Source organism: Pogona vitticeps, chromosome 5 (assembly GCF_051106095.1).
Source record: "Pogona vitticeps strain Pit_001003342236 chromosome 5, PviZW2.1, whole genome shotgun sequence".
Lineage (NCBI taxonomy): Eukaryota > Metazoa > Chordata > Lepidosauria > Squamata > Agamidae > Pogona > Pogona vitticeps.
In genome coordinates, this window is record NC_135787.1 from 67387101 (window position 1) to 67401015 (window position 13915).

The 13915-nt window shown below is 39.0% G+C and overlaps 1 protein-coding gene and 1 long non-coding RNA gene across 2 annotated transcripts in view; one reads left to right on the forward strand and one right to left on the reverse strand.

The window, feature by feature from the left end:
* SGCZ (sarcoglycan zeta) overlaps positions 1 to 13915 on the forward strand; it is a 728738-nt gene that overhangs the window by 654141 nt on the left and 60682 nt on the right. Inside the window, exon 5 of the mRNA XM_078394647.1 lies at positions 8521 to 8643. Within this exon, the coding sequence (XP_078250773.1) occupies positions 8521 to 8643 (123 nt within the window). The remainder of the gene's footprint in view (positions 1 to 8520; positions 8644 to 13915) is intronic.
* Positions 1 to 13915, reverse strand: part of LOC144589604 (uncharacterized) — a 389049-nt gene that overhangs the window by 32272 nt on the left and 342862 nt on the right. The window lies entirely within an intron of this gene.

Here is a 13915-nt window from a genome sequence, read left to right on the forward strand (position 1 = left end):
CTTGAGGAACTGGGCTCAGTGATCCACCAGGTTCTCTCCAGTACTGAAGTTCTAAGATAGTTTTTAATCAGAGATAAAATGGATTGAGCAGAGATATTGGATGTCCCTCTAGTTCTCAATTTAAATATGTTAAGAATTGTACATATGTTACTCTTCTCCTGCGTATCTTATCTTTTTGTTTTGCTTTTTAAAAAAAATTTCCTCAACATTAAGACCACAAAACTACTTTCTCTAAATACAATCTGTACAAACATGGGTGTACATTATATTCTTGGCACCAATTTGTTGTTCACAGAAGGCCTTTGTGAGTGCTGAAGTTGGTTTTGCCATCAAGAGTTTGGCCCTCAATGTATATTATTTAAAACAGTATTCTATGTCTGGTCGACAGCATATCTTGCCAGAAATTCATACAGTGGCCTGATCACTTGAATTCTCCTGTAGGTTCAGTGATAAAAGACATAAAAGGATTCCACATTGCAAAAAACATTGTCTAGCTTGGTTGCTCTTTTGAGACCTTAAGGACATGCATCAGCATTTCCACCAGTACTATCAGCCATATTCTATTGACCCAGTTTTCTGCTGTTGGTTCCTCCTGTGTCCTCCATCAAATTGTTCTTCCTAAGCAGCTGCCATTATTAATAAGGCTATTAGATGTTTCTGTAAACAGTTGTTCAATGAAATCCATAAAAATAGATGATATGTACAAGGCCTCACAATGCTCAATATTTTTACTTGTTACGCTTAAGGTTTGCTATCCCACCTCCCTCTAGAACTCTTAAAGGTAAAGGTTCCCCTTGACAATTTCTGTCCAGTCGTGTTCGACTCTAGGGGGCGGTGCTCATCCCCGTTTCCAAGCCATAGAGCCAGCGTTTTGTCCGAAGACAATCTTCCGTGGTCACATGGCCAGTGCGACTTGGACACGGAACGCTGTTAGCTTCCCACCGAGGTGGTCCCTATTTATCTACTTGCATTTGCATGCTTTCGAACCGCTAAGTTGGTGGGAGCTGGGACAAGCGACGGGTGCTCACTCCGTTGCGTGGATTCGATCTTACGACTGCTGGTCTTCTGACCCTGCAGCACAGGCTTCTGCGGTTTACCCCACAGCGCCACCACGTCCCTTTTAACATAGGTCATTTGGAGTGCCTGCCTTTATGCATTCTCTCCAGTATTTGGGGGAGATCTGGGAATCCATTTTAGACAGCTTTACTGGGCTGAGGTGGAATCTCTGTTTTCAAGTGTCAACTTTAATTTGTGTTGCGATTGTTTTTGTAGAAAATTGTTATCCAAATGTTATACCGTTGCTGTTGTGTAATATTCACCAACAGGTTTGTTCCCACATCCTGTAGCGTGCAGATGTTTTTACATACACAATTATTTACTAAAGAAAATGTCCTTTGAAGTAGGCAACTGAATTCCACATTACCTCAGACACAATAATAAATACTTAAATACTGTACCATATATCCTGTACCTCCAGATAAGTAAAGCCTATGGCTATTCCAGCTGAAATAAGCAGTCTTTCAGGATCATAACATTGTTAAGTTTCAAGCACACCTCAGGCTTCATGTGCTAATAAATCTACGTCCAACTGTGTGGGGATTTAAAATAATTTTGATTCAATATTCTAGGAATCCCTCTATCTATATATAAAAAATGAAGGTTTTATTGTTTCCTTATACTCGTGTATAGAGATATTTTTTTTGTATAGGCCAACAATACAACATTCTACACATTTATTGTCCACTATTGTATTGTTTCTCATGTTTTCAATTGCTGTTGCATGCAGCCAAGACCCTTTTGTGGTCAGCCATACCAGACACTTCATTAATATTAACCCAGAAACCTTGCTTCCTCAAACAGATATTTGACATTAATGTTTCATAATCTGGATATAGATTCTGTCGACATTAACCTCTTCATAAATATAACTTTATTTATTGAAAATATTTTTACCTGGCTTTTTTTCCTCAAAAAGGACTCAAGGCAGTTTACATCATCGCATCATTAAAAGCCAATTTAAACCTAAGAACAATTAGTATAAAGAGGCAGCTTTCATCATAAAAAGACAATATTTATAGTAAATAAGTATATGTACAAATTTTTAAAAGGAACAAATACCATTCTGAAAAATGGAAAACACAAGTAGTACTAAAAACCCAAAGCAGTAATGCATAACAATTCATCTAAAAATCACACTCAGCCAGTCACTGAGGGAAGACTTGCCTGCAGAGAAAGGTTTTTGCCTGCTTGCAGGAAGATAGCAAAAATAATCTGGCCTCTTGAGGGAGGGAGTTCCAAAGTCAGGGAGCAGCAACAGAGAAGGCCCTCTCCAGTGTCCCCTGTGAAGGTGGTGGGACCAAGAGAAAGATCTGTCCTAATGATCTTAACACTCAAGCTGCCTCATAATACTTTGTCTCTATGATTTGTTCAGTTCCCAAAAAATCAATATGTTATGAAATGTTTTCATCTTTCCCCACTCAAATTATTCAATACAGTTAAGCAAACCAGGGTGAACAAAATTAAAATCCAAAATGTTATTAAATCTGTTTTTCATTTATTTTTCCTATTTTCAGGAACTGTCCAATCTCAGTAACTCACTTACCACTATTGCCTTTGCATGGAGGAAAGGATTGTTCAGTTTGAGCCTTTTTCTGTCTTTCAGTTACTAATAAAGGTTTCTAGTAAATATTAAAGTACATGGTACAGTATATTTGTAACTGCTCATTAATATATATATTTAAGTCAGAAAATTAAAGAGATAGATTTGGTTAGTTTGTGTGAGTTTCACATATATTCACTGATAAATCTAACTCAGTTCTACACTCATTTTTTGTTAAATATATACATTTGATGTGAGCAGTTTTGCGTGCAGTTTCATATATTTTTAGTCAAGAACTGTGTTGCAAAAGTCTGAGAACAGCAAGAAAAAAGATATCTATATTCTAATCTGTATATTCATCCACAATATATAAACTAGGTTTGTTTTTAAATGCAGATTAGACACAGGCACTTGGTATTCGTATCCAGGGATATGAAATACAAAGCCCAATTTCCACCCTCAGAACTGGCTGGGTCACTCACCTGCTCTGCTTTGGCCCGTCTACAGTGGTGGCATGCCAATCCCTGCAGGAGCCTGGCAGCCATTTCCTACCTTCCTGCACAGCCAACCACTTTGGTACAGACGCAGGAAGGGGAGTTTCCCAGCTCACCTGATGAGTGCTCAGCTGTGCAAGGAGATGGGGAAGGGCACGCTGGACTCCTGCTGAGATTGGTGTGCCTCCACTGAAGAGGGCCCTCAGCACCATCTGGTGAGTGGCCAGGCTGTTCCTGGGAGTGGGAATTGCTTCATATATATATCCCTAGATGTGAATATTAAGTGTCCATATCTACAGCAGATCCAATAAAATGCTAGTGCATCCCTAATAAATAATGATAATGATGATTGCATGCCATCAAATCAGTTCTGCTTTATGGTGAGCCTTTTCAGGGTTTTCTAGGTAGAGAACTGATTTACTATTCCCTTCTTCTGGGGGGCGTATTGGAATAAATAGCTAGCATTTATTGAAGATTCAGAAGGGACAAGGTTCCAAGCAAGGAGCAGCTCTTCCTAAGACATATGTTGGCCCACTGCCTTCCAAGTTATCTCAGTGTCAGGCCATGGTTGTGTAAGGGTGGTGCGACTGAGTTAGTGTCTTTTAATTGTTGTAAGCTACCTTGAGTTCTTTTTAAGGAAAAAGGCAGTGTGAAAATGAGTGAATGAATGAATGAATGAATGAATGAATGAATGAATGAATGAATCAATCAATCAATCAATCAATCAATCAATCAATCAATCAATCAATCAATCAATCAATCAATCAATCAATCAATCAATCAATCTTATGGCTCCATAGTAAGTTCTACCTTTTGAACCATGCAAGTGTGATTGAATGTCATAGAAATAAAACCCAGTTGAAATCTACATACTATATGAATTCAGCCTTGACTTATTTTCTTCAGGAGTGGTCTACTTCCTACTTCTTTCCTACTAAATGTGAATGGTAGAGTTACTTCTGTCAATAAGGAATTTGTAACCTGTTAACCCAGCAGGCCATTTCCTCTTTATTGAGTACAAAAACCCAAGGGGCAATCATGCATGTAATTGACAGAATTTGTTCAAGCATGTTGTCTGAACTAGAAATTGGTATTTATCCCATACAACTGGACAGGAAGGAGTCCTCAAGTCAATAACACCCATAATAAAACTTCACCAGGCATAGAACAGAGTGGAATATATTGTCCCTTTACATGTCTGTATGACTGATACAGCCAGTATCCTGTCAGGCCCACAAACTCTCTCTTCTGACAAGGTGACATAATAATCTAGAGCAGTGGTTCCCAACCTTGGGTAACCCAGGTGTTCTTGGATTGCAGTTCTCCGAAGCCTTCACCACCAGCTATGCTGTCCAGGGTTTCTGGGATTTGCAGTCCAAGAACACCTGGGTTATCCAAGGTTGGGAACCAATAATCTAGAGAGTAAAGTGCTTGGATCCCACCTCAGAAGCCTTAGTTTGAAATTCTTTACCCCAATATGTTCTTGTCAAGAGATGAGAAATTTCACCAAAGTTGTGATGGAGCACATCTGGCATCAAATGAATATGAACAATTTAATTTATTTTTATTGGATCACTATTAAATGGCACCAGGAAACCCACAATTTTAATTTCAGTCTATCATGTGGAACTGTATTGCATTCCTTCCTCTCATTAGCCCTTGGAAATATCAATAAGAATGAATAATATGAATGAAAGAATTTCAGTGAGATCTGTAGAACATAACCTGATAAACTGATTCTATATGCAGATAATAGCCTATAATCAGTCATGGATTTCCACTTTAGAATCAAGAAGGTTATGGACTTAACACAAAGAGCAGCATATTATATTGGTTTATAAAGGAAATTATTCTAAATCCCCTAATCTATTACTTTGCTTTCAGCTATGTTTTGCTATCACCAAATCTAAAGGAAGAGAGATCTAGGAAATCAATTCCGAAGGAAGCTTGGTAACACTGTAAAACATTTGCAAAACAATTACTATAAGGATTAATGGTTATACTGAGAGGTGAGAAACTGTCAGTCTGTCTCTTGCTCGAGAAAATGAATGTTTAACTGGAATGAGCTTCTAAGTTTAAAAAAACATGGTAAGTATTATGTTTAATATTCTGAAGCTAGATTTCAGGAAAATGAACGAAAGTTGTTCCAATTTGCACAACACTGAAAGAAACATATTAATAGATAGTCTAAGAGATTTTAATGTGGGGAAATGATAGTGATTGTGTTCTTTCAGCATAGGCAGCTCATGAAGCAAAGAGACATTGTCCCTAAAATTTTGGGGTGAGATGAACTGTCCGTAGGCTGCCCCTATTCTTCAGTGATCCCAGTTTCAGTAACGAGTAGGAGCAAGGGGTTCTGAAGCAATCTGCTCAAAGGGACCAGCACAGAACTAGTCACTGCCCCTCCTCATTTCATTATTAGCTCAGTTTCCCCCAGCTTTATCAGAGAAACAGTGGGGAAATTTTCATTAAGAGATCCCAGGAGAACTCACCAGGTTCATTTTTTTCATGCAGCCATAGGAGGTACTTAGCAATCTTCTTCAGAGTCTCCATTAGTCTCTCATTTCCCCAAATGCAACCTTCTCAGGAGGGTATGGCAAAAAGTGAGGGTCTCCTAGTTTCAACCTATCTGGAGCCCTGTTTGCTGTACAGCACGTACCAGACTGTGGAAATGATGCCCACTGCTTTTTTGTCCTCTTCCCAAGCATCTTTGCACCTGTGATGTCTTAGCATGGAATGCTGGATAGCTGGTCAGTCAGGAGATGGCCAAATGATTGGGGTGGAGGTCCCAGTCTGCCAGACCAGAAGGCCCCTCGCCAGCCAGTCTTTGCACAGACTCCACCCACCCACCCCTTAAACAAGTCTGTACCATACTGAAGTCAGTTGTAATTTTTGTGATATATTGGAGGAGTGGGATGAGAGGGATGTTTGTGTTCGTGTGATGTTGTGGTATTTTTACAGAGTGGTTTTTATCTCTTTTTGCTTCCTTTGTTACAACAGAGACTGGTTTAGCACTTAAGAGTTGATTCTTGGTGAGGAAGAGAGGTGTTTGGCCTTATCCCAAGGAAAAGGGAAGCCCCCCCCCCCAATCAATGGGTGGGAAACTGACTGTATTAGGTACAGCTTGAGCAGACCACTACAGTCCCCCACAACAGGTGCCAATGCCCCCCTCAGTGATCTTGCACCTGGAAGAGTATACCAAAGTCTGATTGTCTATCCTTGGTTCCCTAGCATTGGTCTGGAAAGATGGACATTGGCATGCATCTGCTTCTTATGCTATACCAAAATTATTCTGCTGCAGCCAGTCAAAACTGTGGCCTTTTAAATAACTATCAGCCATCTATCCTTCATCAAACTTGTTATCTGTTAACTATGGTGTGGTTTATTGGCAGATAGGGGCTCAGTCTGTAAAGAGAGATGGCATGAAGAGCTTACAAAAGTGGTAGAGACATGAATGCTTTCACTCTGCTGCTTGATTGGCCAACAACTTTTGCTGAGGCTGGGGAGCCTGAAATACGGAATTTGCAAAAGCTCAAAGTTCAAAGAAATTAGCCAAGACACACTGGAGACTGCCTTTCCTAGGTTTTCTTAGCAGTGGTGGAGGATGCATAAAAACATTCCCAGGATTTAAGACTCTACGGAAACTGTCTATGGACAAACGCTGGCTCTATGGCTTGGAAACGGGGATGAGCACCGCCCCCTAGAGTCGGACACGACTGGACATTTGTCAAGGGGAACCTTTACTTTTACGTTTATTGTCAAATTCATTATCATAAAAAACCCACTCCTGCTCCGCTACATGGTTAAAGGTTGTGGAAAGGGGGAAAGAGACAAAATGTAGAGAAAAAGGGAGTGGGTACTGAGACGAACTGGAGATAACTTATTATGAGTTGGATTCTCAGTATGAAAGCATTGTGGGTCTTGTTCATAATAAATTTGTGACAAACAATTGAATGTTTCTCACCTGTTCTTGTTAAATTGCACGTTAACATATAATAAATTCACTAAGGTGTGAATATTTTACAAATTCTGAGAAATACAACATTTCATATAATGCCATGTATTTATATGGAGCTTTTGTGATTTAGTTCTAAGTAGGAGCAATTAAAGAACTGCTGGATTCTATCCAAAATATACTGATAGATAAATTGGTTTAATATTTATATAGGATATTGATGTATTACTTTGTAGGAATGAAAAACTGAGTTTGGGTCACAAGGCACATTACCAAGAAAGATATCTGAAGTGATTTATTCTCAATGTCTGTGTTTGGAGAAAGTTTCCAATGTGAAATTAGTGCTCTGTACAAAAAGAATACTCTGGGAGGCGGTGGAAGACAGGAGGGCCTGGCGTGCTCTGGTCCATGGGGTCACAAAGAGTCAAACATGACTTAATGACTAAACAACAAAAACAATAAAAAGAAAAGGGGGTTCTACTATAAACTGTGTTCAAATAAGAATGTCCACATTAAAGAGATTTCATCCAATATATAACCACAAAACTTGGATTTTTAAGAAAATGGAGACTTGACAGGGAATTGTAGCCAGTCTTTGCTCTGTGGTTAGTGTGTCTAGGATACAAATAGACATTATGTTTATTTTATTTTTATATTACCTTTTTACACTTTAAATATTTCCTGTGTGAAGTAGTGGAGAGCCCCAAGCTTTTGCAAAATGTCACTCATGTTGCATTATATTGAATCAAAGAACTGTGACCTCATAAACATATGTTCTGCCAAACTCGTCATTTCATTCATTCATTCATTCATTCATTCATTCATTCATTCATTCATTCTTATTCTTATTCTTATTCTTATTCTTATTCTTATTCTTATTCTTATATTCTTATTCTTATTCTTATTCTTATTATAGGCTAACCATGAACTAGGTCAAATACAATTAGAGCATTGAATGAATAAACACATGAAATATTTAAGACATAACTTAGAAACATGACAGTAGAAGAAAATACAAAACTCACCACACCCCATATTAATGTAGAATATTTGCTCTTTTTTCAAAGGCAATTAAATTTCCTAAACAGTATGTCTCACGCACTCACTCTCACACCAACCACCTCCTGATAAGGGACATTACATGTAAGCCCACAGTTGCTCAAGGCGCTTCAATGACAGTCCTTTAAAAAGTCATCATGATAGTGCAAGATTCTTACAGGTTCATAGTGGATTCCATTGGGGATTTAGAATTCCCTCTTTACGGCACAGCCTTTTTTGAACCTCACCAAAGTTCTCTCTTTAAGGTCAAAAAGCCATGTCCAACTTTCTTTCCAGGCAATGAAGGAAATGAAACTGAACACTGAAGAAGTTGCCATGAGAGCATGCCGATCTAATCCCAAGGGATTTCCATGCAGATCTAATCCCAGGGGATTTTTGAAGCTTGGTTGAAGACTTCATTTTCTCTGTTGTAGGTGCTGATGCAGTAGAAGCCCAATGTAAAAGGTTTGAAGTAAGTTCCAGTGAAGATGGACGGGTACTCTTCTCTGCTGATGAAGAGGAGATTGTCATTGGAGCTGACAGACTCAAAGTCACAGGTAGGTAACAACCATGGCATTCTTACCACGGCCTTTGAAAACAAACACAAGTGATTAATTAAGGATGGGGTTCCCATTGCAGACTTGAAAACTGAGCACTTTCTGTTTCACTACGTGAACTGGAATGCTGATATCCTTTCATATGGGTGCTTCTCAGAATTCTGAAATTTGATTATTTGAACAAGGAAGTGTGGAGAGGAATGTATATATTGTGGGGAAATTCTGAAAAAGATGCCTATGTTAGTAAAAATATGGTTTAAAGGAACATGATGTATAGGAAATCTGCTTGCAAAAACTCATAATAGGCAAAATGCATGCACAAATGTTTCTATAAGAACAAACACCATCATGTTTGTGTCGACTGTTTTTCTCAAAGCTGCAAAATGATGCAGAAATGTGATGGAACAAACTAGGGACTGGGAAAAAAAAACACGAGGAGAAACCAGAACTTGTAGATTCATTCATCATTGTTGCTTATAATACAGCCACAAGGCTTACATAACTACCATAGTTTATTCCATATGCGGGAGAAATTTATTGTAAATTATTATTCATATTCTTTGTAAACATATGTTCAAGAGGCCAAGAAATATATGTAATGCGTGATTCTGAGGATTAAAGGGACCTTTTTAGGGTGAGAAAAAATAATTTTATTCTAATACAGAATTGGAATCAAAAGCAGCTCAGTATTTATGTGTATTCCTCAATGCAGATTAATTTATTGCTCTTTCACTATTCTGAAAATTGTACTTAGGAAATCTGGTGCCCAGATAAAAATCATAAAGGCTCCCATTTTATATTAGATTGGATTAAACATGGGCCACACTTTATTGAATAAACAATATTGCCAATCATTTGGCAAAGGGGGGGGGGTCCTGCTATAGTGCAGAAGCAGGTTTAAGCATGGAGGTCCCCCCCAGGCCCCCTAACAAACCAATGTGTGAGTCCCTGGCCCCAAATTCTCACTGCCGTAAAAACAGCATTAACCCACCCAGCCTAAATATGACCACCCATGAATCTCAAACCACCCTCTCTTTGTTGACTATTGGTCCAGGGCTGACTGTGCTCTCAGAAGGCACAGAGTGGAATTGAACTACAAACCTCCAGCTGCACTTTCTTTATCTTATAGTAACAATACAAAAGAATGTTACATTAGGAGAAAGAGTACAGAAAAAATATATTGCACATTATTGCACATAGACCTGCATTATATTAGGTGAAATAATAATTGTATACCATTAAGTCAATTCTGACTTATGATGATCTTTTTCAGGTTTCCTAGGTATAAAACACTCAAAGTGGCTTACCATTCATTTTTTGTGCCAGCATCCAGAGTCTATGGAGTTTGCCTAAGGCCACACGTGCTGGCTATTCTGGGAAGCACAATGGGGAACTGAGATCCCAACCTCTGGCTCCACAGTCAGATACCTAACTCCGTGAGCTGTCCAGCCAGCTCTAAATGAAATACTGGCAACAAAAATGGATGTTGTTAAGCACAATTGTTTATAGAATATGCACATTTAGAGAAATGTATACAAACATTGATTTTCTTTCAGACTTTTCATTTCGGGGAGAAAAAAAGCTCGCAAACTGATTGTTCCTTCTTGCAGGAACAAACAGGTATTTTGTTTACATTCAAGAAATACACACAAAAGCTGCCCCTTCAGCCATCAAGACATCCACCCACTTAGCCACCCCATGGAAATGCCAATAGCAGGAAATTTGAGATGTGCATTTGCTTCGGTGGAAAAACCATAGTGGAAATCAAATTTGGCAGATTATCACTGCATACTTATTTTTACTCATTGTGACTGATCCAGACAATGAACAATGGAGTTAACCTAGCTTGCATTTCAATAAATTTTCTCTTCTCCATTGTTTCCAGAGTCCTGTTATTATTTCTGGTACACCCCTTATGCTTTCTCTTTCTAGTTATGGTTAATGTTGCTCTTTAACCTGCTTAAACCATATCCCTAAGAACGAAGAGTGGTATAAAGGTGGGAAGCATACACATTATGTTCTGCCTTTCATATCCCCACCTACCTAGCGGTCTGTCAGAACTGTACATGTTTAAGAGAAAATTATACTAAAACATTGCTGCTGATCATGCAAGCACTTGCAGGCTGTGCCACAAGCCTTCAGATTAATTGCCTGGAATTCTACTTTGTTTCCATTTTGAGTGGGCACATAGCCTGTGGAAACTGCTTTCAACCCCATGGGCCCTCCATACATTTAGCCCTACTTGGCTTCATGTGTGATGGAGAAGTAGTTTTACTCTTCATTAACATTCACAGTTTTTCTTAGCAAATTGGCAATTAGACTTGTATTGAAGTCTCTGTGTGGGTGCGGGTGGGTGTGGGTATGTGCATGTGTGGGTGTCTTACTTGATGTTGTAGTTTTGTAATTTAAAGCCATAAGAACATTTGAGAGAGCTATTTTCTTTAGAAGAAGAAGAAGGGGAGGAAGGGAGGGAACCTAGAAGAATAAAGCCTGAAACAAAAAATTGAAGAATAAGCAAAATTCAGTCTGTTCTAGACAATTGGCATGAATTTTCAAGACAGCTATTAAAATCGTTGTGGAATGATGACTACAAAATAGATTTCAATTAGCTTTGAGAATGAGTAATCTGCATCAGAGCAGTTAGTATAGTAGTTAGTATTCACAGTGAAATATTTTTGAAAAGGAATGACTGCATTGAGGAACAGCCATACTTTAACTTATGAACATCCTTCTGATTTAGGGCATTCAGTTTTCCTTGGAAACCTAATCTAAGGTGAAAATATAATAGCTTTGATTTTTAATGCAGAATTGCATTTTGCACATACGTTAGCTTCTGAAACTGCAAATACCAAGTACCTGGCACTGTTAGGAAAAGAAACAAAAAGTAACTGGTTTGCACACAAGTCTCCTTTATGAAGTTCTCTGGATACTTGCTATTGTAAATAACATGAGTCCACAGAAGTAGATTGGGATTTGCTGGTGAGTTACAGGATGTGTTGCAGTTGATTGGCAAATATTTCTGATTCCGTTTCGTTCAGCTACCTTTTCCTTTCACCAACAAGTAGGCTGTTAGATGTTATGTATAAAATATCATGTTTTATTTGTAGGTGCACTTCTTTTCTTCTTAACAAGTACAGATTATTATTACCTCTGCCTTTGAATCACCAGTTTTGGTCAGCCTCCACCACAGCCCTCCCACTGCCAGTTTCTGGTCCTGTTACACCAGTAAGAAGACCTCATGTATTCTAATACAAAAGAACAATATTGATCCTTAATGCCAGATGTCCACTCAAACTTTTTTGCTCATAGCATTTTTTTTATTTCAAAAGAATCAAAGTATATTGGCTTACGTCTTTGAAGAAACCAAACTCTTTACTGTTATAAAAAACATGTTTTATTGGAATATGGATTTTCTGAAATACACAAACCACAAAGACCAGAGAAGCATAGTCTGATTCACAAATTGATATTTAAGCATATGAGGTTGCGGTCACTGTACTATGTTGAACAGACTGATCTCATCTGGTTTCAGAAATTAAATGGGATTGGGCCTGGTTCATACTTGAATGGAACCTCCAAGGAATACCAAGTGTCTCCACATAGGACTAGGAAATGCTGAAACACCAGAGAACCAAGGCCAGCCACAGATGGCAGTGCTGGGTTAGAACTCCCAGAAGTACAAGCTGGATTTCGAAGGGGCAGAGGAACTAGAGACTAAATAGCTAACATGGATTATGGAGAAAGCCAGAGGGTTCCAGAAAAACATCTACTTCTGCTTCATTGACTAGGCAAAAGCGTTTGACTGTGTGGACCACAGCAAATTATGGCAAGTCCTTAAAGAAACAGGAGTGCCTGACCACCTTATCTACCTCATGAGAAATCTATATGTGGGACAGGAAGCACCAGTTAGAACTGGATATAGAACAACTGATTGGTTCAAAATTGGGAAAGGAGAACAACAAGGCTGTATATTGTCCCCCTGCTTATTTAACTTATATGCAGAATGCATCATGCAAAAGGCTGGACTGGAGGAATCCCAAGCCGGAATTAAGATTGCCGGAAGAAATATCAACACCCTCAGATATGCAGATGATGCCACTCTGGTGGCAGAAAGTGAGGAGGAATTAAAGAATCTCTTAATGAGAGTGAAAGAGGAGAGTGCCAAAAATGGTCTAAAGCTCAACATAAAAAAAACCCTAAGATCATGGCCACTGGTCCCATCATCTCCTGGGAAATAGAAGAGAAAGATATGGAGGCAGTGAAAGATTTTACTTTCTTGGGCTCCATGATCACTGCAGATGGTGACAGTAGCCACAAAATTAAAAGAAATCTGCTTCTTGGGAGGAAAGCAATGACAAATCTTGACAGCATCTTAAAAAGCAGAGACATCACATTGCCCACAAAGGTCCACATAGTCAAATCTATGGTTTTTTCCAGTAGTGATGTATGGAAGTGAGAGCTGGACCATAAAGAAGGCTGACCACCAAAGAATTGATGCTTTTGAATTGTGGAACTGTACGAGGATCTTGAGAGTCCCTTGGACTGCAAGGAGATCGAACCTATCCATTCTAAATGAAATCAACCCTGAGTGCTCACTGGAAGGACAGATTCTGAAGCTGAGGCTCCAATACTTTGGCCATCTCATGAGAAGAGAAGACTCCCTGGAAAAGACCCTGATGTTGGGAAAGTGTGAAGGCAAGAGGAGAAGGGGACGACAGAGGACGAGATGGTTGGACAGTGTTATCGAAGTTACCGACATGAATTTGACAAAATTCCGGGAGGCAGTGGAAGACAGGAGGGTCTGGTGTGCTCTGGTCCATGGGGTCACGAAGAGTTCGACATGACTTAATGACTGAACAACAACTTGTCCTGCCAAGCCAAAGTGTTGATTGAAGATACTTCTGCAGGATTAGTAGGGAAGGAACAGCATCAACAAAAAATAGCTTCGTTGTTATAGAGCAGTGATGGTGAACCTTTTTGAGCCCAAGTCAAAGCAGAGACACTGGGATTCAAATTTGGGGAATAAACTATGATACCTTTGCCTACTTTGGGGATGAAAAACAGAGAAATGTGATTCTTACACACTTCAGAAATCTAGTCCCAGGTGTGTTGGTTGTCTTTTACTAGGTGTTTGCTGTTAGTGAGTCTCTGCTAAATATTCCAGTTCCGCCCAGTTCAATTTAGAGTCTAAACAGAATCCTGAAATCCTGTGAAATATTGTACTTGCTATTCTCAGCAAAAATTATAGAGCTAAATGCAGTGAAGATGAACT